General features: G+C 35.2%; 1 protein-coding gene across 27 annotated transcripts in view; it reads left to right on the plus strand.

The window, feature by feature from the left end:
* Positions 1 to 27,440, plus strand: part of UCHL5 (ubiquitin C-terminal hydrolase L5) — a 55,081-nt gene extending 27,641 nt beyond the window's left edge. For 3 of the 27 annotated variants that reach the window (XM_037985786.2, XM_073011662.1, XM_037985794.2), the window contains exons 4-12: positions 3,390 to 3,515; positions 3,598 to 3,659; positions 3,738 to 3,868; positions 4,921 to 4,984; positions 5,116 to 5,196; positions 15,327 to 15,429; positions 16,243 to 16,356; positions 20,237 to 20,335; positions 24,936 to 25,569. In XM_037985786.2, coding sequence (XP_037841714.1) covers positions 3,390 to 3,515; positions 3,598 to 3,659; positions 3,738 to 3,868; positions 4,921 to 4,984; positions 5,116 to 5,196; positions 15,327 to 15,429; positions 16,243 to 16,356; positions 20,237 to 20,335; positions 24,936 to 24,980 — 825 coding nt within the window. In that variant the 3' untranslated portion in view covers positions 24,981 to 25,569. Of the gene's footprint in view, positions 1 to 3,389; positions 3,516 to 3,597; positions 3,660 to 3,737; positions 3,869 to 4,920; positions 4,985 to 5,115; positions 5,197 to 15,326; positions 15,430 to 16,242; positions 16,357 to 20,236; positions 20,336 to 20,985; positions 21,137 to 22,575; positions 22,986 to 24,935 lie in introns of those variants that run through there. The other 24 variants (XM_037985787.2, XM_073011663.1, XM_007989108.3 and 21 more) reach the window with 15 other exon arrangements.
* Positions 27,441 to 27,831: the final 391 nt, after the last annotated feature.

A 27,831-nucleotide genomic window follows, 5' to 3' on the forward strand; every position in this document is an offset into this window, starting at 1 on the left:
TTGTAATGCTTTGGGTATATACTCAGTAATGGGATTGGTGAGTCAAATGGTATTTCTAGTTCCAGATCCTTGAGGAATTGCCACACTGTCTTCCACAATGGTTGAAGTAATTTACACTCCCACCAACAATGTAAAAGCTTTCCTATTTCTCCACATCCTCTACAGTATCTGTTGTTTCCTGACTTTTTAAATGATCACCATTCTAACTGGCGTGAGATGGTATCTCATTGTGGTTTTGATTTGCATGTCTCTAATGACCAGTGATGATGAGCTTTCTTTCATATGTTTGTTGGCCACATAAATGTCTTCTTTTGAAAAGTGTCTGTTCATATACTTCGTCCACTTTCTGATGGGGTTGTTTTTTTCTTCTACATTTGTTTTTAAGTTCCTTGTATATTCTGGATATTAGCCCTTTTTCAGATGGATAGATTGCAAAAATTTTCTTCCATTCTGTAGGTTGCCCATTCACTCCAATGATAGTTTCTTTTGCTGTGCAGAAGCTCTTCAGTTTAATTGGATCCCCATTTGTCAATTTTGTTTTTTGCTGCAATTGCTTTTGGTGTTTTAGTCGTGAAGTCTGCCCATGCCTATGTCCTGAATGGTATTGCCTAGGTTTTCTTCTAGGGTTTTTATGGTTTTAGGTCTTGCTCTTAAAATTTTAATCCGTCTTGAGTTAATTTTTGTATGTGGTGTAAGGAAGGGGTCCAGTTTCAGTTTTCTGCATATGGCTAGCCAGCTTTCCCAACATAATTTATTAAATAGGGAATCCTTTCCCCTTGCTTGTTTTTTGATTGACTATAATCTATATAGGCAGTACTTTAGGCTATTTTTGTATTATCCCTCCAGACATCTACTCTTCTTTTGTATAAGCTTTGAAAAGAAATTATTCTCTAGTCTGGGGATTACAAAATCAAATGCCTTCAATATCAGGTTGTCATCATGAATGTGTGAATTGGATTGTGTGTAAGAAATAGGGAGTAGAAGTGTCCTGATTAACTAAAGACTATATATCCTGGCAAAGGAATTCAAACCAAACTCTTAAGGTTCTGGGTCAGTCCTCCTTGAGACCCTGTGCTCTAGCCTCATTTCTATTGAACTCTACTGCTTTATTTTAAAATATCTTAAAAGCGAGAGTTAAAGTAGGACACTTAGGATAAGCTAAAGATTTTTAAAGTTGAGAACTACCTAAATAGTTCATACTGCAATAGATTTTTTGTGACATGAGTTAAAGTTCTTTCAAATAGAACTTTATTTGACTATATATGATTATTTTTATGTGAGATTTATGAGGACAAGGACCACATCTTTCTTATTCACTATTCAGTATTTATTACAATGTCTGGCACATAGTAGTTGCTCAGTAAGTATTATTTGAACGAATGAATGAATGGCTATGCACTTTAAAATTTTTTTTTCTGTTTTTTATTAATTTTGTACTATGTATAGCATAACCACTTGATGGCACTAAACTCATTTTAAAACTTGAAGACAATATTCTCATACCCTTGTACATTGTAACTTTTCTTCTCACACACACATACAAAATGAGCTTTAATATATCATGGACAGTGTAAATTATTATTGACATCAAAAAACCTAGTAACCACAAGAATTTTTTCTACTTCTTAAAATCCTAAAATAATGGATTACAGATTCGAAGCCCTTAGATTATAGAAATGTTTGATAATATTTTTTGCTGTAGCCTGACTGCCTAGTTTAGCATTGGGCATATATTATATCTTTAAGGTGCCTCGATTTTGAAAGAATGTGTTAACAAGTATAAATTGTAACTTCTAACTTTTCTCCTCCCACTCTGCTATCCTCAGATAATTTCACCTTAGATAATTTTGACCTAAGATAAGGGAGTACTAAGTGTTACAGTGTTTTAGTTAACCACATTTATGAAGTCCTCTTTCATCATTAAAGTTTTCATCCAAATTTACTAAAAAACTGTGATTCAGGTCAAAATATTTACTCGTATAAGTCAGCAGCAATGTTAATTGGATTCTGGATCTATTACTACTTTTTCCTAATTTATCAATTTTAAGACAGTTTTGAATACAAAATGCTTAAAGAGAAGAATTATAGAAGCATGGTGATGTTATTATAGTTATTGAGAAGTAGGAGTACGAGACTGTTCTGTAATGGAGAGTACAGTCTTATCAAGGAATTTCTCAAATATACTTTAGTCAGCAGTTCAGGAACTGGTAGATAGTCATAAGACCTTAAAAATCTCTACCAACATGAGAAATAGAGAACTATGAGAATTAAAGAAGGAAAATAACTGAATTTTTTTCTTCTGAAATCAGGCAGGATAAAAATAGATAATTTACTAAAATGTAAAATCATAAGCTAATTAGCATTATTGGAAAGATTAATTACAATATAGTAGCATAATACTGTAGTAGGACTAAGCTGTAATTTAAAAAATTATTCAGCTCTATGATTAACCTTGCTGGTGTTCACACTGATCATCTGAGGTTCTTTCCAGCTTCATGATCAGTACTGTAGGTGCTTAGGCAGTGTGGAAGAAACTGCTGTTCATAAAGTGGTTTATAATCTTGTTGGAGAGACCACATGTATGTGCAGAGACAGCCTAGCATGATGGCTACGTACACAAATTCTAGAACCAGATTGGCTGTGTGCCCCTGGGCACTTAACTTCTTTGCCTCAGCTTCTACAAATTTAAAATGAAGATGATAATATTACTCCTTCTTCATAAGTCATTGAGAGGATTAAAAGAAATAATACATGTGAAGTGCCTAGAAAAGTAACTGGCACATAGTAAATGCTATCTAAATGTTTTTTCCTTTGGCTAGAATGTAAGGTCCAGATAATTTGTTAAATGAACAATTAACAGCTAGATGATAGCAATGTAAAGACTGTACATGATTGAGTGAAAAAAATATGTGGACATTATATACCCTGTTTGGGAATTCAAATGAGGGTAGAAACTAATGTGAGTTGTTTCAGAATTTCTCTAAAATCACATAGGTGACTTGAAGCTTATGCTCAGTAGTAAAATACGAATTGAATTTGAATAGGTAGAAATGAGTCTAGGAGGAAATGAATACAAGAGGAGGACAAGCTCTGTTGGCTTAATCAGCTATGTTTTCTATCAGGATGATTGATTTTGTTACCCTAACGGGATTGTTTTTGGTAATGAGTTCATTGAGTTCATTTGGTTTCCTAGAATCTTCAACTCCAGAATTGCAGCAAATTTCTGAAAATAGATTAAGATAGACATTAAACATATTTATTCTGTTTATGCTGAGACTTTATAAAATATAATTTGAAAACTGTTCATGTTTTGGGATCATTGTCACCGGTTAAAAACCATTTTTTATTTTTTTTAAACACATTGATATCTTCACTTTTATATTTTCTAGGTAATTAATAATGCTTGTGCTACTCAAGCCATAGTGAGTGTGTTACTGAACTGTACCCACCAGGATGTCCATTTAGGCGAGACATTATCAGAGTTTAAAGAATTTTCACAAAGTTTTGATGCAGCTGTGAGTACAACCTTCTTATTCCTAAAATGTCATATTTGTGAAAGTTTGTGTATTAATAGGCTACTTTAAAAAATTATTTTAGATGAAAGGCTTGGCACTGAGCAATTCAGATGTGATTCGACAAGTACACAACAGTTTCGCCAGGTAAAGAGACTTTATGTTAAATAAATACTGTTTCTTTCTTTGCTTCTTTGAGTCTCACTATTTTTTTATTTACTATAGACAGCAAATGTTTGAATTTGATACGAAGACATCAGCAAAAGAAGAAGATGCTTTTCATTTTGTCAGTTATGTTCCTGTTAATGGAAGACTGTATGAATTAGATGGATTAAGAGAAGGACCGATTGATTTAGGTAATGCAGTTCCTGTCCCTGATGTTTCACTTTTGACAGAGGAAAATCTGTTGGGTATTCACCCTCATTTTAGTCACAGTGCTGCTTAAATTTTCAAGGTAAAAGTGACTATGAGACAACATAAAATAATGAAGGCCTTAAGCTCTTCAGTATGTTGTATTAATATACAGGAAGGACATGCTGACTACCATAGTTCAGTTGAGGCCTTTGAGTTTTTCCCAAGTAAAATTAGTTTTTAACCTATAGGTTACATAATTTATATTTTATTTTCCATTTAGCATTTAAAAACTACCCTTAGTGAACTTAAATAGTTATTCTTGTCATTTTTAACCCATTCATAAAGGATAGCAAACATTTCTTGTCATCTATATTGAAGTATTTTCATTTGGAAGTGTATAATTTATTGTTTTGCAATCAAGAAAATATTTTTCTTAAAAGTTCTCTATTTAAATAGTGCATGAATGTGTTATCCTTTGTGCCAAAGCATAGATTTGTTCTGATCCCACCCCATCTCTAATGCTGAGCAAAAAATGATAAACACTTATCAAGGTTGAGGGTACAATCTGTGGCTCTGAAAGATTACTGAAATAATAGGTTCACAAAATAATTTTAACTCCTTATTTTGACTTCATTAAATTTTGTTTTTCTTTTTTAATATTAGATTTGAAGTCCAATACAACTTGTTTTAGTTGAATCTAATGTTACAGGCTATTCATAAAACTGTTCGATTTTAAAACTGTTTTAGATTTTAAAAAAATTAACATGGGTTCATTTTTTTTGTACTTTTTGCCATTCCACATGCATGGAACCAGTTAATAGTTTATCTAATGCAGATTTACATGCTGCCTCTATATTTAAAAATGCTTACTTTCCTATGTCTGTTATAAAAATTTATTTATGGAATTGAAACAACATAATTATACTAAGAAGAGTTTTACTGCTCTAAATTTGTTAAAATATTTGTAGAAAAATATTTGGGGCCAAACTTTTGCATGTTAAAGTTGATTGTTCTTATTTTTATTTGTGTTAACTGTTTTAAAATTTCTTTCTAGGTGCATGCAATCAAGATGATTGGATCAGTGCAGTAAGGCCTGTCATAGAAAAAAGGATACAAAAGTAAATGCTCAGCTAATCTTATTGGCATAATATTCTGTTTTTTAAGTATTTTTTAAACTTGTATTTTATTGTTATTTTAGCAGTGTGCATTGAACATCTACTTTTTTTTTTTTTTTTTTAATTTTTTGTAGAGACGGGTTTTCACCATGTTGCCCAGGCTGGTCTCAGACTCCTGAGCTCAAGCCATCCGCATGCCTCGACCTCCCAAAGTGGTAGGATTACAGGCGTGAGCCACTGTGCCCAGCCAAACATCTACTTTTGATTGGGTTAATACGTTTAAGAAGTCTATTTCAGAAAATCTCTAAATTTCATGTAGTAGTATGTCATCTTGTCTTTAGAGAAGTTAAACATGCAGATTTCCATTAAGTTAAATAATTATTTATTTATTTTTTTTATTTTTTGAGACAGTATCTCACTCGGTTGCCCAGGCTGGAGGGCAGTGGTGCAATCTCGGCTTACTGCAACCTCTGCCTCCCGGGTTCAAGCGATTCTCGTGTCTCAGCATCCCGAGTAGCTGGGATTATGGGCACATGCCACCACACCCAGCTAATTTTTGTATTTTCAGTAGAGATGGGGTTTCACCATGTTGTCCAGGCTTGTCTCAAACTCCTGACCTCAAGTGATCTGCCAGCCTTGGCCTCCCAAAGTGCTGGGATTACAGGCATGAGCCACTGTGCCTGGCTAGATATTTTGTACTGTTGGATAATTGTACAGCTATTTTGTAGAGTTTTGTTTTTGAGGGTTTATTTTTAATATTAAGCTCTTTATTTTTGGGTAATTATATATTCAATTTCAGATAATTATATACATTCAGTTGTAAGAAATAATACAGAGACATCATGTGTATTTTTTATCTTTCAATGGCAACATCTTGCAAAACTATAGTGTAATATCACAGCCAAGATACTGGCATTGATGTAGTCAAGATACAGCAAAATTTGCTCTCCACAAAGATCCCTTATGTTGTTCTTTTTAGGCACAAACACTTGTCTCCCCTACTGCCTTTCCCTTTCCTTCACTCCTTAATCCCTAATTCTATAATTTTTGTGATTTAAAGAAAGCTATATATGAATTTTACAATATGTAACCTTTTTGCCTTAGCTTTTTCACTCGGTTTAATTCTGGAGATTCATCCAAGTTATTAAGTGTATCAGTAGTTCATTTTTTATTCGTAAATGGTATTCTGTGATATGGATATACCATTTTTTTTGCCTGTTCATCCATTGAAGGACGTCTGGATTGTTTTCTATTTTTTGGCTACTGCGAATAAAACTACAATAAATGTTTTTGTACAGATTTTTTGTGACTACAGGTTTTCATTTCTCTGGGATAAATGCCTATGAGTGTCATTGCTGGGTTGCATGGTAAATGGGTATTTATTTTTTTAAGCAACTACCAAACTCTTTTCCAGAGTGACTGTATCATTTTATATTTTACCAGCAATATATTAATGGTCTAGTTCCTCTGCATCCTTTTTAGGATTTGGTGTTATCACCATTTTTATTTTAACCATTCTGACAGATGTATAGTGATACTTCATTGTGGTTTTAATCTGCATTTCCCCAATGACTAATGACGTTGAAAATCTTTTTGTGCCTTTAGCTCATTTTCTGATTGGATTGTTTTTTTGACTCTTGAGCCTGAAGTTCTTTACGTAATTTAGATACTAATCCTTCATCAAACACATTGCCTGCAAATATTCTTTCCCAGTCTGTAGCCCATCCCCTCGTACTCCCAAAATGGTCTTTCACAGAGCAAAAGGTCTTAATCATGATGAAGTACAGTTTATCAATATTTCACACAATGAATTGTGTTTTTGTTGTCAGGTCTAAGAATTCTTTGTCTCGATGTAGAGACCATATATTTTTTTCCTGTGTTATTTTCTTAAAAGTTTATAGTTTAATGTTTTACATGTAAGTGTATGATGTATTTTGAGTTAATTTTTGTATATGGTATGACATTTAGGTCAAGGGTCATTTTTTTTTTTTTTTTTTTTTTTGCCTATACATATTCAATTACTCAGGCACCAGTGGTTGAAAAGGCTATCCTTCCTCCACTGAATTCCTCCTGCACCTTTGCAAAAATGGAGCATATTTGTGTGGGTCTATTTCTGGGCTCACTGTTCTATCCATTGTTCCATTTATCTGTTCCTCTGCCGGTACTACACTGTGTAGATTACTGTAACTGTAAGTCTTGAAATTAGGTAGATGGATGCCTTTCATTGTTTTCTTGTTTACAAAATTGTTTTAACTATTATAGATCCTCTGCCTTCCCATATAAATTTTATTATAATCTCTATATCTATAAAAGTAAGACTTTGGATCTTTTGTTTTTTTTTCATACTTTAAGTTCTAGGGTACATATGCACAACATGCAGGTTTGTTAGATATGTATACATGTTCCATGTTGGTGTGCTGCACCCATTAATTCGTCATTTACATTAGGTATATCTCCTAATGCTATCCCTACTCCCTACCCCATCCCCACAATAGGCCCTGGTGTGTGATGTTCCCCTTCCTGTGTCCAAGCAATCTCATTGTTCAGTTCCCACCTATGAGTGAGAACATGCGGTATTTGGTTTTCTGTTCTTGCGATAGTTTGCTGAGAATGATGGTTTCCAGCTGCATCCATGTCCCTACAAAGGACACAAGCTCATCCTTTTTTATGGCTGCATAGTATTCCATGGTGTATATGTGCCACATTTTCTTAATCCAGTCTGTCACTGATGGACATTTGGGTTGATTCCACGTCTTTGCTATTGTGAATAGTGCTGCAATAAACATATGTGTGCATGTGTCTTTATAGCAGCATGATTTGTAATCCTTTGGGTATATCCCCAGTAATGGGATGGCTGGGTCAAATTGTATTTCTAGTTCTAGATCCTTGAGGAATTGCCACACTGTCTTCCACAATGGTTGAACTAGTTTACAGTCCCACCAACAGTGTAAAAGTGTTCCTGTTTCTCTATATCCTCTCCAGCACCTGTTGTTTCCTGACATTTTAATGATTGCCATTCTAACTGGTGTGAGATGGTATCTCATTGTGGTTTTGATTTGCATTTCTCTGATGGCCAGTGATGATGAGCATTTTTTCATGTGTCTGTTGGCTGTATGAATGTCTTTTGAGAAGTGTCTGTTCATATCCTTTGCCCACTTTTTGATGGGGTTGTTTTTTTCTTGTAAATTTGTTTGAGTTCTTTGTAGGTTCTGGATATTAGCCCTTTGTCAGATGAGTAGATTGCAAAAATTTTCTCCCATTCTGTAGGTTGCCTGTTCACTCTGATAATAGTTTCTTTTGCTGTGCAGAAGCCCTTTAGTTTAATTAGATCCCATTTGTCAATTTTGGCTTCTGTTGCCATTGCTTTTGGTGTTTTAGATATGAAGTCCTTGTCCAGGCCTATGTGCTGAATGGTATTACCTAGGTTTTCTTCTAGGGTTTTTATGGTTTTAGGTCTAACATTTAAGTCTCTGATCCATCTTGAATTAATTTTCGTATAAGGAGTAAGAAAAGGATCCAGTTTCAGCTTTCTACTTATGGCTAGCCAGTTTTCCCAGCACCATTTATTAAATGGGGAATCCTTTCCCCGTTTCTTATTTTTGTCAGGTCTGTCTAAGATCAGATAGATGGCTGTAGATGTGTGGTATTATGTCTGAGGGCTCTGTTCTGTTCCATTGGTCTATATCTCTGTTTTAGTACCACTACCATGCTGTTTTGGTTACAATAGCCTTGTAGTATAGTTTGAAGTCAGGTAGCGTGATGCCTCCAACTTTGTTCTTTTGGCTTAGGATTGTCTGGGCAATGCGGGGTCTTTTTTGGTTCCATATGAACTTTAAAGCAGTTTTTTCCAATTCTGTGAAGAAAGTCATTGGTAGCTTAATGGGGATGGCATTGAATCTATAAATTACCTTGGGCAGCATGGCCATTTTCACAATATTGATTCTTCCTATCCATGAGCATGGTATGTTCTTCCATTTGTTTGTGTCGTCTTTGATTTCACTGAGCAGTGGTTTGTAGTTCTCCTTGAAGAGGTCCTTTACATCCCTTGTAAGTTGGATTCCTAGGTATTTTATTCTCTTTGAAGCTATTGTGAATGGGAGTTCATTCACGATTTGGCTCTCTGTTTGTCTGTTACTTGTGTATAAGAATGCTTGTGATTTTTGCACATTGATTTTGTATCCTGAGACTTTGCTGAAGTTGCTTATCAGCTTAAGGAGATTTTAGGCTGAGACGATGGGGTTTTCTAAATATACAATCATGTCATCTGCAAACAGGGACAATTTGACTTCTTCTTTTCCTAACTGAATACCCTTTATTTCTTTCTCTTGCCTGATTGCCCTAGCCAGAACTTCCAACACTATATTGAGTAAAAGTGGTAAGAGAGGGCATCCCTGTCTTGTGCCAGTTTTCAAAGGGAATGCTTCCAGTTTTTGCCCATTCAGTATGATATTGGCTGTGTGTTTGTCATAAATAGCTCTTATTATTTTGAGATACGTTCCGTCAATACCGAATTTGTTGAGAATTTTTAGCATGAAGGGCTGTTGAATTTTGTCAGAGGCCTTTTCTGCATCTATTGAGATAATCATGTGGTTTTTGTCTTTGGTTCTGTTTATGTGCTGGATTACGTTTATTGATTTGCATATGTTGAACCAGCCTTGCATCCCAGGGATGAAGCCCACTGGATCATGGTGGATAAGCTTTTTGATGTGCTGCTAGATTCGGTTTGCCAGTATTTTATTGAGTATTTTTGTGTCGCTGTTCATCAGGGATATTGGTCTAAAATTCTTTTTTTTTTTATTGTGTCTCTGCCAGGCTTTGGTATCAGGATGATGTTGGCCTCATAAAATGAGTTAGGGAGGATTCCCTATTTTTCTATTGATTGGAATAGTTTCAGAAGGAATGGTACCAGCTCTTCCTTGTACCTTGGTAGAATTTGGCTGTGAATCCATGTGGTCCTGGACTTTTTTTGGTTGGTAGGCTATTGATTATTGCCTCAATTTCAGAGCCTGCTATTGGTCTATTCAGGGATTCAACTTCTTCCTGGTTTAGTCTTGGGAGAGTGTAGGTGTCCCGGAAATTATCCATTTCTTCTAGGTTTTCTAGTTTATTTGCGTAGAGGTGTTTATAGTATTCTCTGATGGTAGTTTGTATTTCTGTGGGGTTGGTGGTGATATCCCCTTATCGTTTTTATTGTGTCTATTTGATTCTTCTCTCTTTTCTTCTTTATTAGTCTTGCTAGGGGTCTATCAATTTTGTTACTCTTTTCAGAAAACCAGCTCCTGGATTCATTGATTTTTTTGGAGGGTTTTTTGTGTCTCTATCTCCTTCAGTTCTGCTCTGATCTTAGTTGTTTCTTGCCTTTTGCTAGCTTTTGAATGTGTTTGCTCTTGCTTCTCTAGTTCTTTTAATTGTGATGTTAGGGTGTCAATTTTAGATCTTTCCTGCTTTCTCCTGTGGGCATTTAGTGCTATAAATTTCCCTCTACACACTGCTTTAAATGTGTCCCAGAGATTCTGGTATGTTGTATCTTTGTTCTCATTGGTTTCAAAGAACATCTTTATTTCTGCCTTCATTTCGTTATGTACCCAGTAGTCATTCAGGAGCAGGTTGTTCAGTTTCCATGTAGTTGAGCGGTTTTGATTGAGTTTCTTAGTCCTGAGTTCTAGTTTGATTGCACTGTGGTCTGAGAGACAGTTTATTATAATTTCTGTTCTTTTACATTTGCTGAGGAGTGCTTTAGTTCCAACTATGTGGTCAATTTTGGAATAAGTGCGATGTGGTGCTGAGAAGAATGTATATTCTGTTGATTTGGGGCGGAGAGTTCTGTAGCTGTCTATTAGGTCCGCTTGGTGCAGAGTTGAGTTCAATTCTTGGATATCCTTGTTAACTTTCTGTCTCGTTGATCTATCTAATGTTGACAGCGAGGTTTTAAAGTCTCCCATTATTATTGTATGGGAGTCTAAGTCTCTTTGTAAGTCTCTAAGGACTTGCTTTATGAATCTGGGTGCTCCTGTATTGGGTGCATATATATTTAGGATAGTTAGCTCTTCCTGTTGAATTGATCCCTTTACCATTATGTAATGGCCTTCTTTGTCTCTTTTGATCTTTGATGGTTTAAATTAGTCTGTTTTATCAGAGACTAGGATTGCAACCCCTGCTTTTTTTTGTTTTCCATTTGCTTGGTAGATCTTCCTCCATCCCTTTGTTTTGAGCCTATGTGTGTCTCTGTATGTGAGATGGGTCTCCTGAATACAGCACACTGATGTGTCTTGACTCTTTTCGCAATTTACCAGTCTGTGTCTTTTAATTGGACCATTTAGTCCATTTACACTTAAGGTTAATATTGTTATGTGTGAACTTGATCCTGTCGTTATGATATTAGCTGGTTATTTTGCTCTCTAGTTGATGCAGTTTCTTCCTAGCATCAATGGACTTTACATTTTGACATGTTTTTGCAATGGCTGGGACCTGTTGTTCCTTTCCATGTTTAGTACTTCCTTCAGGATCTCTTGTAGGGCAGGCCTGGTGTTGACAAAATCTCTAAGCATTTGCTTGTCTGTAAAGGATTTTATTTCTTCACTTATGAAACTTAGTTTGGCTGGATATGAAATTCTGAGTGAAAATTCTTTTCTTTAAGAATGTTGAATATTGGCCCCCAGTCTTCTGGCTTGGAGAGTTTCTGCCGAGAGATCTGCTGTTAGTATGATAGGCTTCCCTTTGTGTGTAACCCAACCTTTCTCTCTGGCTGCCCTTAACATTTTTTCGTTCATTTCAACTTTGGTGAATCTGATAATTATGTGTCTTGGCATTGCTCTTCTCGAGGAGTATCTTTGTGGTGTTCTCTGTATTTCCTGAATTTGAATGTTGGCCTGCCTTTCTAAGTTGGGGAAGTTCTCCTGGATGATATCCTGCAGAGTGTTTTCCAACTTGGTTCCATTGGCCCCGTCACTTTCAGGCACACCAGTCAGATGTAGATTTGGTCTTTTCACATAATCCCATATTACTTGGAGGCTTTGTTCATTTCTTTTTCTCTTTTTTCTCTACACTTCTCTTCTCGCTTCTTTTCATTCATTTGATCTTCAGTCACTGATACTCTTTCTTCCAGTTGATCGAGTCGGTTACTGAAGCTTGTGCATTTGTCACGTAGTTCTTGCGTCATGGCTTTCATCTCTATCAGTTCTTTTAAGGTCTTCTCTGCATTGATTATTCTAGTTATCCATTCATGCATTCTTTTTTCAAGGTTTTTAGTTTCTTTGCGCTGGGTACATAGTTCCTCCTTTAGCTCTGAGAAGTTTGATGGAGTGAAGCCTTTTCTCAACTCGTCAAAGTCATTCTCCCTCCAGCTTTGTTCCGTTGCTGGCGATGAGCTGCGTTCCTTTGGAGGGGGAGATGTGCTCTGATTTTTTGAATTCCCATCTTTTCTGCCCTGCTTTTTCCCCATCTTTGTGGTTTTATCTGCCTTTGGTCTTTGATGATGGTATGTACTGATGGGGTTTTGGTGTGGGTGTCCTTTCTGTTTGTTAGTTTTCCTTCTAACAGTCAGGACCCTCAGCTGCAGGTCTGTTGGAGTTTGCTTGAGGTCCACTCCAGACCCTATTTGCCTGGGTGTCAGCAGTGGAGGCTGCAGAAGATAGAATATTGCTGAACTGCGAGTGTTGCTATCTGATTCTTGCTTTGGAAGCTTCATCTCAGAGGTGTACCCAACTGTGTGAGGTGTAATGTGTCGGTCTGCACCTACTGGGGGATGTCTCCCAGATAGGCTACTCAGGGGTCAGGGACCCACTTGAGCAGGCAGTCTGTCCATTCTCAGATCTCAGCCTCCGTGCTGGGAGAACCACTGCTCTCTTCAAAGCTGTCAGACAGGGACATTTACATCTGCAGAGGTTTCTGCTGCTTTTTGTTTAGCTATGTCCTGTCCCCAGAGGTGGAGTCTACAGAGGCAGGCAGGCCTCCTTGAGCTGTGGTGGGCACCCAATTTGAGCTTCCAAGAGGCTTTGTTTATCTACTTAAGCCTCCGAAATGGCTGGCGCCCCTCCCCCAGCCTCACTGCCACCTTGCAGTTAGATCTCAGACTGCTGTGCTAGCTATGAGGAAGGCTCTGTGGGCTGGGACCCTCCGGGCCAGGTGTGGGATGTAATCTCCTGGTGTGCCATTTGCTAAGACCCTTGGTAAAGCACAGTATTAGGGTGGGAGTTACCTGATTTTCCAGGTGTTGTGTGTCTCAGTTTCCCTTGGCTAGGAAGAGGAATTCCCTTCCCCCTTGCGCTTCCCAGGTGAGGCGATTGCCTGGCCCTGCTTCAGCTCTCGCTGGTCAGGCTGTACCTGCTGACCAGCACCTACTGTCTGACACGCCCCAGTGAGATGAACCCGGTACCTCACTTGAAAATGCAGAAATCACCCGTCTTCTGTGTCGCTCATGCTGGGAGCTGGAGGCTGGAGGTGTTCTATTCGTCCATCTTGGGTGCCCCCCTCAACTTTGGATCTTATTTGAAATTTCTGTGTGAGCTGGTTTTTATGGACATGGCTCTGACAGGGTAAATTGTGGGTGCCACCTCATTACTGCCAGATGGGAGTAGAAGTCCAACTTCCCTACTAGGCCTTCAGTGACAGCTGAAATGGAATAAGGCTTCTCGTTATTGCTGGGCAGAGATAGGAGTTCTAGCCCCCAGCAGGGTTTCTATTGATACCACTCTGGCTGAGAGGGGTAGAAGTGCCTTGCTATTGCTTTCCACTCATACTGAAGTGGGAGAGGCTGCTTTGCCACTGGATGGTAGTGGCAATTTTAGCTTTCCATTCTGTGTCCTCTGATACCACAAATGGGTGTTGTCATTACCACATGGCGGGACTGAAAGTCCCCATTCCCTACCCAGCCTTTTTTAATACCAACCTAGGAGTCTTGTTAAAGGTTGGAAACAAGGTTGGAAGTCCAGGCTCACTATTCTACTTTTACTGGTTTTGAGTAGGGGTGAGGTCACAGATTTTTCAGTCATGTTTGGCTATAGTAGAATGATTATTGTCTAAAAGTTTTCTGTCTTCTGAGGCTGCACCTTTTCTATTTGGCTAGAGAGAGCAGACTTTTGTTGGGGCTTTTTTGTCTGTGTCTGTTGGTATTTCTGGGTTGCTGGTTTCTTCAGCTCCAAGTCTGGGATATATGAGGCAGAAAAAAACCTCAGGGAATTCACTATTGTATCATTCTTGGTTCCTGAGTTCCTCACCTTGTCTGCCTTTTTCTGTCTTTCAGAATGTTCTTGGTTGCTCTTTTTAAAAAACATATTATGTCCAAGGTTTTTAGTTGTACTTAATGGCAGGAATAGGGACATGAAGTCCCACAATCAGTGTTTTAAAAACATTTTTACATAGTTCAAAGCACTATAGTTATATTGGGCCATGTTCTTTTCAGTGAATAGAGCTGTGTATGAGAAACTCTTAGAGATAAACTAATGCAAAATGGGCTTACATTTTCTACATTTTCTATATGTTTTCATCTTAGTGCCATTTACATAGTGTTACAAATAATGCTTTTAATGTCAGTTGCCACCATGAACAAGCTTATGTTATGAAATGCTTCATTGATACCAGAGTAGTGAAAATCAAACATTTGGAAGTTTTACTATATGATATAATTATACATTATATTAATAAAATATGTTATATTTATTTACATATGATAAGATAAAATTTAAAATACGTAAATTAAAAATAGAAAGTTCATCATGACTTGGGAAAAATTATATAAAGGAGCATAGTTAATTCCAATCAAGATGCCAGTCTAATTAATTTAACAAATGTGGAGTATTCATTTGTGTTTTTCTGAGCTCTTAGGTTAATGAGTTGCCATATTTCTTATAAAGGTAGGGAAACTGATTAAAGTATTTTTTATTTCACATGTTTTAAGTGATACTAACATTATTTTAGAACATTTGAAAAACATTTGTGATTGATGAAATTTAACTAATTTTTTTTTTTTTTTTTTTTTTTTTTTTTTGCTATAGTTGTCTTTCCTATATGAAAGCTTTTTTGTGTGTTTGTTTGTTTTTTGTTTTTTAAGAGACGGGGTATTGTTCTGTTGCCCAGGCTGGAGTATAGTGCTCTATCATAGCTCACTGCAGCCTCCAACTTCTAAACTCAAAGGATCCTCCCCGTTTCTGAGCCTCCCAAGTAGCTGGGACCACAGATGCACACCTATGTGCCTGACACTTTTTAAAAGTGTCCATTTTTATTGTTAGCCAATTGATAGACTTTTGTTTATACTAGAAAATCAAGAGGGGAATCACAATGGATTATCTTAATGGTAATAGTTGTACAATTCTTTATTACATTATAAACTTAAATAATTTTCTTCTAGGTACAGTGAAGGTGAAATTCGATTTAATTTAATGGCCATTGTGTCTGACAGAAAAATGATATATGAACAGAAGATAGCAGAGTTACAACGACAACTTGCAGAGGTTCGTGGCCATGTTTCTAAGTACAAAGTTCTAGCTTGGTTATTCTCTCAGGAATAGTATTTACTTTAAATATATATATATATAATCAAGTGGTCTGAATGGTGGTTAAGTGAATACACACTCTGAAATCAGGCTGCCTAGATTCATTCGGTTCCTCACTTTGCACTTAGTGGATATAGGAATTTGAGTATATTTCCTTGTGCCTCAGTTTCTTCATATAGCATAAAGATAATAAGTAGTATTTACCTTATAAGACTGTCATGAGGAGTAAATGAGGTATTGTATGTAAATCACTTAATGACTAACAAATGGTAAATGCTAAATAAGTGTTAGGAATGAACTATTTTAACTATTTTCTGTGATTTCATTATATAATTAAGCAAGTTAATTCTCAAAGAGTTAACTGAGTACATTTAGAGTCACATGTAGTCTTTACTAGTCTATGGTTATCTTTCCGTAGTAAATGTCATTGGAGAAGAGATATAGTAGACAAAAGTTTATTTACCATCCTTTGATCACATTTTCTTAAGAATATATTTAAGAAAATTTATTTTATAGTGTATTAGGAGAATATGGCAATATAGTATATTACAATGTAGGTTGTTTTTAGATGAAAATTCATATTATTAAAACAGAAATATGGAAGGTACAATTTTGGAGCTTTTATCCTTTAATGCTGCTGTTAGGCTGGCATGCTGCTATCAATATGAAGAGTAGAAATTCCAACATAGTCATACTGTGTTTATTATTTTAAAATATTCTGAATGTAAGCCTCAATTATTAGGGTGTGCTATTTCTTTTCCTTCCCCCAAGGAGGAACCCATGGATACAGATCAAGGTAATAGTATGTTAAGTGCTATTCAGTCAGAAGTTGCCAAAAATCAGATGCTTATTGAAGAAGAAGTACAGAAATTAAAAAGATACAAGGTATGTTTTTAAAAATGTGTTCCTTTAATGTTTTAATGTAGAGCAGTATAGTTCAAGATGAAGGTACATTGAATATCTGATGGCTTTCCCTCCTGTCATTTACCAAATTTCAAATAATATGTTGATTCTCTGATATCCTACAAAGATAAGTAGTGAGATGTCTTTCATTTTTATTTTTGTAAAATATTGCTAGGAACAGAATTTTAAGCTATTTGATATTTCAGTTCACTGTAGTTATTATTATTTTTTTTTTTGGACGGAGTCTCGCTCTGTCGCCGGGGCTGCAATGCAGTGGTGCAATCTTGGCTCATTGCAACCTCCACCTCCCGGGTTCAAGCAGTTCTCCTGCCTCAGCCTCCCAAGTAGCTGGGATTACAGGTGTGCGCCACCATGCCTGGCTACGCTAATTTTTATATTTTTAGTAGAGGCAGGGTTTTGCCATGTTGACCAGGCTGATCTTGAACTACTGACCTCAAGTGATCTGCCCGCCTCGGCCTCCCAAAGTGCTTGGATTACAGGCGTGAGCCACTGCACCTGGCCTGTTATTATTCTTATTGATTAGTTTCTGGATAGCTTCTTTGCTTTTTTTTTTTTTTTGAAATGAAGTCTCACTTTGTCGCCCAAGCTGGAGTGCAGTAAGGCAATCTTGGCTCACTGCAACCTCTGCCTCCCAGTTCAAGCAATTCTCCTGCCTCAGCCTCCCGAGTAGCTAGGATTATGGGCCCACACCAGCACACTCAGCTCATTTTTGTATTTTTAGTAGAGACAGAGTTTCACCATGTTGTCCAGGCTGGTCTTGATCTCCTGGCCTCAAATGAATCTCCCGCCTTGGCTTCCCAAGGTGCTGGGATTACAGGTGTGAGCCACTATGCCCAGCCAGCTTCTTTGCTTTCTAGTATAAGATGTTTCGGACTTTTTTTTTCTGGAGACAGAGTCTTGCTGTGTTGCCCAGGCTGCAGTGCAGGGCATGATGTGGGCTTAGTGCAGCCTCCTCCTCCTGGGTTCAAGCAATTCCCCTCTCAGCCTCCCAGGAAGCTGGGATTATAGGCACCTGCCTGCATGCCTGGCTAATTTTTGTATTTTTAGTAGAGACGGGTTTCATCATGTTGTCCAGGCTGATCTCAAACTCCTGACCTCAAGTGATCCACCTGCCTTGGCCTCCCAAAGTGCTGGGATTATAGGCATGAGCCGCTGCACTCGGCCCGTTATCATTCTTATTGATGCTCAAATTATTCTATTTTTGGCCAATGGGAGCCACTTCAGGCTGTCTCGTAAGTCCTTTTGACATAACCCCCTTAGTTTCTGATAGCTTCCTTGCTTTCTTTTTTTTTTTTTTTTTTTTTTTGAGATGGAGTCTCACTTTGTTGCCCAAGCTGGAGTGTAGTAAGGCAAATTTGGCTGACTGCAACCTCTGCCTCCCAGGTTCAAGCTATTCTGCTGCCTCAACCTCCTGAGTTGCTGGGGTTACAGGCCTGTGCCACCACGTCTGGCTAATTTTTGTATTTTTAGTAGAGACAGGATTTCACTATGTTAGCCAGGCTGCTCTCAAACTCCTGGCCTCAAATGATCCTCCTGCCTTGGCTTCCCAAAGTGGTGGAATTACAGGTGTGAGCCACTATGCCCAGCCAGCTTCCTTGCTTTCTGACATAAAATGTTTCAGACCCTTTTTTTTTTTTTTTTTCTTTTTTGAGACAGAGTCTTGCTCTGTTGCTCAGGCTGTAGTGCAGGGCACTATCTTGGCTCACTGCAACCTCTGCCTCCTGGGTTAAAGCAGTTCTCCTGCCTCAGCCTCCCGAGTAGCTGGGATTACAGGTGCCTGCCTCCATGCCCAGCTAATTTTTGTCCAGGCTGGTTTCGAACTCCTGACCTCAAGCGATCTGCCTACCATGGCCTCCCAGGGTGTTCAGATTACAGGTGTGAGCTACCATGCCTGCCTTAGACTTTTCTTGTACATTTCTTGCTTAAGCTTGGAATCAGCCGTTTTATAAATAAGCCCTTTGTTCCCTTGGTGCAAAATGGTGTTTAGAAACCACTATCTGGGCACTCGGGCTCAGTGCTGCTGATTGATCATTGTTTCTAGGCCTTTTTAGCACTGCAAATACACTTTTGTTTGTTTCATATTTTATTTTTGAAGAGGAAATACATCATGTATTCATATTAATACTCAAATTTAGGATTAAAGGGCTTTGTGCATAAGGAAGTTAATAATTTGCATTTCTTCTATTAAGTTGAAAATCTTGGGTTCCTAACAAAATTAATGTAATTACTTATTTGTTTTATGCCATATACATGTAGTATGTATATAACGTATTTGTGTATATATGTATATGCATCTATATAAAAAGGTTCAGAATAATAGCCAATAGTATAATAACAAGTGAATAGTTTTTTTCTTAAGTTTTTCTTGTTCCTTAGGGTATATCCTATTTTGAATATATAATCAAATCACTGTATTTTAAATTCACTTAAAACTTTTTCCTGTTGATTTTGCTTTCAGATTTTTTAGAGTTAAAAATTCTAATTTAATTTTATTTAATCATGACAAGCATTTATATAATTCAGAATCAAATATAAAGGCAAAGTTATTTTTAATAATGTATTGTTTTTCACTTGCAATCCATCTGGTAACCTTTTTTTCAGAAAAGCGGAAAGAGTAGAGGAAAGTTTGAATTTTGTGTTAACTTTGGATGTGGAATGTATATGTCATTTGTCATGTGTTATGGTAGTAAAAGGATTGTTTTTCATTTGAACCTCAGTGTAAGGCAAGAACTGTCCCCACAGTGTCAGTAAAGTGTTTTGCATCATACTTAACAGACAACAGATACTTTGCCTCATACTTATCAGACAGCAGATGATTGTTAAATGAAATGAATGGGCCTTAAACTAGTAGAATTTCTTCAGGTGAAAGTGGTAAGGGCAGGCAGGCAGGCTCTAGGGTATTACAGGCAGGAAAGAGGGAGGGCCAAGTTCGTGGAGATAGGAAAGGAAGAAATAATAGCTTTACCAATTATTTTCCATTTCACATGATATTAAAAAAGTAAATTACCCATCTTTATATATACTTATGTAGTTATTATGTAATTAGCTTTTAATATCCACCCAAAATACAACACAGAGTTTCCATAACTTCCATAAAGTTTCCTGCTTTATTATTTGGGAATGCTTTGTTTAAAAAAAGATCAAATGATTCTCATACTGCTATAAAACAAACGTGTTAAGCTTTAATTTAATTAATTAACTGAAGGAACTCTAGTTGAAGAAGTCAGAGAAGCTCAAATTTATATGAAGTTGAAATAAATTTATAAGAGATGGAAACTTTCTATGGAAGAAGGGCAATCAATTATACTTCTACCAGGCAGAATATATAACAGCTCAGTGGCAGTGAGAGCCTAGAATCACATAACTTGAGAGGATGTTATCTAGACAGTCCATGGTTTTCCACTGAAGTATAAATTTTTTCCTGCAATGTACCTCCTTTTGATAAAAAATAATCTGAAGGAAAGATTGTGCTTGATCACAAAATAAAGCTGGTCTCATTAGACTTTGCCTGATTAGGTGAAGTAGCAAATGTTAATTTAGCATGTAGACCTTTAGTTGTTTTTATAAATGACATTTTCATAAGTAATCTTAGATTGGACTTTTAAAGGCCTCTATTATTTGCTAAGTCAGGGGCAGGAAGCCGCGCCCAAGAAACTCCCTCCACGTGTTTTATTGTGTTAATCTTTATTCTCAGTGGGAATGGAGTCTCATTATTTCTAAAATTATATTCTTATGAGAGTGGATATTTTATACCATTTCTATTTTGAGTTGGATGCAAAGAGTAAAATACCAAAATTAGCAGAAATGTAGTTAGTGTGGATTGATGTTGTTTTATTTTCAGATTGAGAATATCAGAAGGAAGCATAATTATCTGCCTTTCATTATGGAATTGTTAAAGACTTTAGCAGAACACCAGCAGTTAATACCACTAGTAGAAAAGGTAAGTATTTTATCTGTAGATACTTAAATTAGGTTTAGATTCTCCAAAAACGTAAAATGTATTTTTTTTTTTTTTTGCATGAGTAGAGGTAAAATTTTTGGAAGCTTGTACATTTTTATTCTTTTGCTTTTGCTTCTTGTTTTATATTCTATAAGAATTAGTTCAGCTGAGACTGTAAAACAAAAATAAAGAATTACCCCACTGCTTTAGCCTTCCAGATTCTTAGTGTCAAGACCTCAGGTTGTACTGTATTAAAATAAAATTTAAAACACTATTCTTTCTTTAAGCAAAAATAGATTTTTAATGCTAATACTTGAAATAATAGATATTTTCCTATTTAGCAAAAATTTGAGTTGATATAACAGAATTTAAAAGTAGAATGGACATTGTTGGATTAAAAAAAAAATAGCCGGTACTACAAAACAGGTTTTCTTATTTCTAATCTAGCATCCGTTCCACTGAGGGAAAACTAGCATAAGTTAGTGAAAAAATCTGATTTTTATTATTTTTTTCATAAGTAACAATAAAATATTTGTTGAGTAAGTAAAATGCAGTTAAATTGTTTTTAAGTTCATACTGTAAATCAGTGTTTCTGAAAGTGAACATCAGTGGATATTCTTTAAAATACGTGTTACCTGGCCCCTCCCCAGATATTCTGATATAGGGGAAGGATTCTTTAATAAGTTCCCCAAGTGATTCTAATGCAACTGGTCTGTGTACCACAGTTTGAGAAACACTTTGAGAAGACACTACTAGGCAAATAAAATTTTGGACCATTAACTTAAAGACGAGAATACATGGTAGGTATATTTTCCTTATTGATTTTTAAGTTTACAAAGCAAAGATACATTTCAACCAAGCTGTTTCGTGTTATACATTCTAAATAATATGAGATGTGAGCTAATAAGTTTTTTGTGTATATACCTTATTGACTGAAACATGTGACCCAAGTTTTAGCATTACATGTAAAAATTATTGCAGAAGACTGCTAAATCTCTTTTCCACTATAGGTTTTTTTCTGTTTGTGCATCTCAGGTTGTATTCCAAGTTTTAGATTAATACAGGGTCCTGTGGTTCTCAAAATTGCTTGATTAACAAGAATACCTAGATATGATGTTATTAACCCTATCAAATATTTTTCTGTTAAAAATATTAAAATAACTATACAATGTGCTAAATATGTGATGCATCAGATTTTAAGTTAGATAAATGTTACTAAGGACCAGGACCCTTAGACAAATTTTAAATGTATAAATTTTGCATTAAAATTGATCTGTGAACATAATTTTTTGTGTGTTCAAATTAGTAAGTAAAAGGACCACTGTTGTTTGATTTTTAATTACACTATATCCCCAGATTTTTTTTGAGAGCATAGTTAGAAAACAATAGCTTGTCAGCTTAACATTAGAATCTTTATTCCTTAGTTCACATTTTTTGGACACAAGGTGGCAGCATATGAATACCTGATGTTAGTGGAACACCAACTCTGTTGTGTTTGCCTTCATTTTCTTAGGGAAAGTAGTTATTGACCTTCTAGTGGTTTATTTCTCTAAGTTGTTCTTTTATTAATATTCCAGAAGCAATATTGAGATAGATTTGTTTCTTGTATGCATGCAATAACTATTATTCTCCTAGGTTCTGAAGGAGCTTAGACTCATTTAATTGGAATTGTTGAAATGTTTTAAATTGTTCATCAAACATTTATCTAGCTGCAAGGATATTCCAGGCACTCTGTTAAGGTCTAGGGATGTATATATAACTGAGACGTGTTATTTTCTCGTAAGCAACTTATGATACGATTTAGGAAACGAATAAATGAACAATTGTGGTACTGTGCTAAATAGTATTATTTTGATGAATGTCAGGATAAAGTCAGGCTGAAGATCCCCAGCAAGCACAAGGTAGCTGCTAAATAACTTTATAGCCACTTAAAATTTCACATCCATAAAGTTTTAAATACGTGGTTGGAATGGAATACTTAATCTGTAGCAATATATCAGTTTCCTTTGCAAGAATATATTTTTGTTCATCTTATTTTGTCATATTAAAATATCATTTTCTGCAGATAAATGCAAATTTAAAAATAAAATGTTAAAATACTGCTAAATATTAGCTTTTATAATTACATAAAATCTTGACCAGTGATGGTTACTTAATAGTAATACTTCTAAGAAAAATTACCTATAGAATTCAGAAATAGATAAATTGGAATAGTGGATCTTATTATGTTTTGTTTTCAGGGAAAATAGGATAAAAAAACAAGGTGTGAGAAGGAATAGAAGGAAACAAACAGGAAAGATGTGGCTACCCCATGCAGTGCTACTATATGCCGAGATTCTACAGGATCAGATTTTTGAATAGCTGAGGCAGTTGCCTATAGTCTATGATGACATAAAAGTATTTGAGCTAAAATCTTTTTATTTGCAACATAATAAATAAGTGATTCTCCCTTGGCATGGCTGTAATGAACTTGGACCTATAAATGTTTTTGTTATATGAGACTTTTTAACTAATGAATTCATTGAATATATACCACATTAAAAAACTGCATAGGAGGTAATCCAAAAATATATAGTTGTAAAACTTCTTGTATTGTGTACCAAATCTCTTTCTTAAAATATAAAATAAAATTATCTAATTTAAGATTGCATTTGTGAGACTTCCATTTATTCGAGTATATTTATGATTAAAAAATTTTTGTCTACACATTTGTATGTAATTATGAATCATTATCTTAAGTTTTTGACTATCAATAACTTAACATAATATAAAATCATAAATTCCATTGCTATGGGGGAATCCACAGAAACTTCACAATATTGGATTTTGTCCACATTTTACTATGACTTTATGATTCCATTGCTAATAAGTAAGCTTCAGCTCTTTTTCTGTTTCTTAATAGAAATAAGGTAGAAGAATAGTTAAGGCTAATCACAACAGTATCTACATTAGTATCTATTAATGCAGAATTATCTAAGTCAGTACTTTTTAATATCATTGGTACACTGTATAGAAGGAAAGTATTTTTAACAGTATATATTTTTCATTGCTATTTGTAAATATGATTTTTTTTTGACAAAAGCAGACCAAAATACAGGCTTTGAATTTAAATCTTATATATGTTACTTATTAGCTAGTGCTTTTAGGCACTTACTTTCTTATAACCTCTTTCTCATCTGTAAACTGGGAATCATACCTACTTCACATTCTTGATGATTAAATGAGATCATATCTGTAAAGTATATAAATTAGTGCTCAATATAATGCTCAATTAATGGTGATAACTTTTTAATAAATGTATGAACACTCTGCCTTATATGTTTACTCATTTAATTACATTGTAAAGTTTATATCAGAAACCAGTAAATTTATTTCTTGTTAATCCTTCTCAGTATTCTACTAAGTATACTCCGAGATCAATAAGGAAAGAAGCACATACCTTTATTTTAAATTATGCCTAAAACCAAATTATGTTTATTATTTGAGGAAAGAAAACTTTGAGATGCGATACACATATCAAATTACAAATTATGTTTGTTAACTAAAAACATTGATGTTGGCAATTAATTTTATAATGTTTAATATGGCACGCAGACTATTTGCTCTCATTCTAAGGCACAACACTCAGTTTTATCTTACTGTTAAGTAATAATTATAGTACCTAATACATCACAAAAAGAGATTGTAATTGTTTTAATTGCTCTATTTTTTATTTAAGGAAGTTTTAAAAAGTTGTATAATGTAGAAATTTATTGACTCTTCTGAAGTGGCACAGTGGAAAATATTGTGTTGTAGTACTCTAAAATCTTGCTTTAGAAATGTCTTCTGAATACCAGCAGAACTGGCATCATCTGAGAGTTTGTTAGAAATACAGAACCTCAGGCATTTTACTAAATCAGTCTGCATTTTAACAGGATCTCTAAGTCTTTGGTATATACATTGAGAAGCAATGCTATAAAGCATATGTCTTTGATCTGTGTTGAGGACTTACTGTATACTGGCTGTGGGACTTTGGTCAAGCTTGATAACATCTATAAGCTCTGGCTTCATTTGCTAAAGAATAAGACAGAAGTACTGTGTTCAAGCTATATAATTGTCATGAAGAACATTGTTTTAAGTCATATAAATAAAGTTTGTTGACACCAGGGATACATAATCCTTTAGTGACATTCTGTTAAACTCACTTAAACTGTTAGGTTAAACTCATTTATTCACATTTGCAGAAACTAATGTAAGATTTTTCTTATATTCATTTGAATCGGAAATAGGCAAATATGTGTACATATATTGTTTTGGAATACTCATGAATGAGTTTGACTTTATGGAATTTTTAAATTATTACAATTATAATAATTCATTTCACCTTCAGATAGGAAAGAACTGCAAACCAAACATGATCCTTTCTTAGAGCAAAGAATAACTGTAATTGTCCAGGAAAAGTTTGCTGTAAGTCTCAAGTTATAAAACATAATGCTTTAGAAATCTTAGAAAGAATGTATTTCAAACCTTTCATCTTGAGAATACCCTCTTAGGCACATTTTATTTTAATATATTAAAACTGACTTTTAAAATTTTGTAACATACTATTTTTAATTTTTAGGCAAAAGAAAAACAGAACGCAAAGAAAGCTCAGGAAACCAAATGAAGAGGATGTTTTGGGATGTGTACACATTTCTGCTTCTGCACATATTTTCATGGAATCATTATGTATAAAGAACTTTGAGCAACATCCTAATTGGCTCAGTGCACGTTTGGCGGTAGTGCCAGCCTGTCTTGTCTTTAATGCATGGATTCATAAACTTCTTCCCTACCTGCATCATGTGCATGTAGTGCATATTAAATGAAAGTGATATTAAGAGTGCTTGCCCAAATTCCATTATTTGACATTGAATCTGAGAACTGTTAGTTTTCTGGATGTGTAACTACCATATGAACCTAGAAAATGCACAAATGATACTCCTTATCTGTAATTTAAATACTTAAAATTTGCAATTGTCAGATCTTAATGAAACTGGATGTCTTATTTCTTCTCATCATTAATGGAAAAAAAATCAGTATTTCTATCTTTGATATCTGAGTGTTTTGAGGATTTTAAAACTGAATTTTATCTGCTATACCAGTTATTTGAAAAAGTATGATTTAAATGTAAATCATTTAAAAAGGACAAAAGTATAATTTCCAGTGATTTTCACTGCTGTCAGTAGAAAAGTAATAAACATCTGAGTTTTATTTTAGTAATTTTTCTTCAAGTGTTTGGGGTTATTTGTTTATGTAGTAGAGAATTGTTTCAGGAAGGTCTTGAGTATTACGCTTCAAAGCAAAATTTCAGGTTAAGAAGAAATTGTAAATCTTAAAGAATGTTGGTGTTACTCTCAATGGAATACTTTTTCAAGCTCATAAGCTGTATATAAAAAAATTGGAGGTTTGACAGTTCATGCTCTCTGCTTTTTTAAAAAGATAGTAGTGGTGATGGGGGATCTTTCTATGCCAATTTGAATAAATTTCGTACAGCCTGCAGTTTCCAAGAGCCATATACAATTTGCTCACAATTGATTTTTTAAAATTGATTTTGGGAGTTGCTTTGTAATAATTTTCTTACTTTTAATCTTCCTTTGCAAGTCAGACTTTAAAGAAGACTTTATAAAACTTTCTTTTTAAAAGGAAGTAATCTACTTTTTTCTTTATCAAGAATATTTCTGAGGTTGATACATGACTTTTTAGCATTATTTATTGTAAAATAAATTTAGCATAATATATTTTATTAGGGAGAATGTGTACCCATCTTCCAGTTTCAGCACATGAATTTTTAAGGATTGTTTTTAAGCTTAGTGATTGTAGTATTAAATGACTTAGAACTAATGGAGAAAAACCTGATGGGAAATTGATAGAAAAACTAATGAAATATTTTTCATACATAATTTCAGTTGGAGGTAATGAAAAATGTAGTTTCTCAGTTATTTGTGGGTAAATATGTTTTGCTCTTGATACAGTAATAATTATGGAGTGTTTTCAAAGCCATGATATAATTTTTAAAAATGGATTTTTAAGGCCGGGCGCGGTGGCTCACGCCTGTAATCCCAGCACTTTGGGAGGCCGAGGCGGGCGGATCACAAGGTCAGGAGATCGAGACCATGGTGAAACCCCGTCTCTACTAAAAAATAGAAAAAAATTAGCCGGGCGCAGTGGCGGGCGCCTGTAGTCCCAGCTACTCGGGAGGCTGAGGCAGGAGAATGGCGTGAACCCGGGAGGCGGAGCTTGCAGTGAGCCGAGATTGCGCCACTGCACTCAAGCCTGGGGCACAGAGCGAGACTCCGTCTCAAAAAAAAAAAAAAAAAAAAAAAAAAAAAAAAAAAAAAAAAAAAAAAAAAATGGATTTTTAAGGAAGGCTCATCTTGATCCCATTCATTTATTTTAATTTATATATCCTTTCCTATTGAGGCTTAAATTTTGTTAAGCAATGTGAGGATTATTGTGGTAAGTTGTATTTAGTAATCAATACAGTGTGATACTAGCACTAGGATTGCCAAATAAATCAATGGAATAGAAGAGAGAGCCTGAAAACAGATCAACATTTATATGATCACTTGATTTCGACAAAGGTGGCAAAACAATTCAACAGAGAAGGAAAGTCTTTTCAACAAATGGAGCCAGAATAGCTGAATATCCATATAGAAAAAAATGAACATGACCCCCTACCTGACAAAAATGACTTTGAGATGAATCATAGACCTAAATGTTATATTTTAAGAGTATGGAGCTTTTTAACTGAAAACATGGATGATTATTTTTGTGACTTGGGGGTTAGTCAAAGGTTTCTTAGGTCACAGAAAGCAGTAGCCATAAAAGATCCAAAATTAGAGCTCATCAAAATTGTCACTGAAAATGTTAACAAAAGTAATATCAAATGACATTTGAAAAATATCTTTGTAAAACGACCATGTTAATAGATATAAGGATTTTTTCATATTAATCTAACAAAATTCCTTACTAGGAATTTCCATAGCTTAAGAATGGTTTATTTTATCTGCATCTTCTTGGATGATTGCAAATCCCTTGTGATACTTCATGATTACTTCTGTCTGTGAATAAAGAAGTATGACTTGTCTTTGTCTGGGTGCCATATATTGCTGGTTTGAAACTAAGTCATGAAGCTAGTGGGTACAGAAAATGGAAGAATAAAGAGCAACCCATAAATAGATAAATGCTATGTGGAAAGTTTTTTTAATGACATTTTATAGAAAGTCTTGCTCGTTTCATATTTAGTCTTTTCTAAAATTTTATTTAATTATTGGGTCGGTGAAGGCACTTCCATTCTATTTTATGCCTTTCAAAATGACCAGTTCTAAGGGATGTACTTCTGGTATTATCAACAAAAAGCTTGCCAACAGCTGCGGCACTGGCTACTCTCACCTTATATGTTTAGTTCCCAAGATAGCTGCCCTTTTTCTAACAGCAGTCAGCTGTGCCACTAGAATAGACTAATATTTGCTCGGGAG

Source organism: Chlorocebus sabaeus, chromosome 25 (genome assembly GCF_047675955.1).
Source record: "Chlorocebus sabaeus isolate Y175 chromosome 25, mChlSab1.0.hap1, whole genome shotgun sequence".
In the NCBI taxonomy this organism is placed as follows: domain Eukaryota; kingdom Metazoa; phylum Chordata; class Mammalia; order Primates; family Cercopithecidae; genus Chlorocebus; species Chlorocebus sabaeus.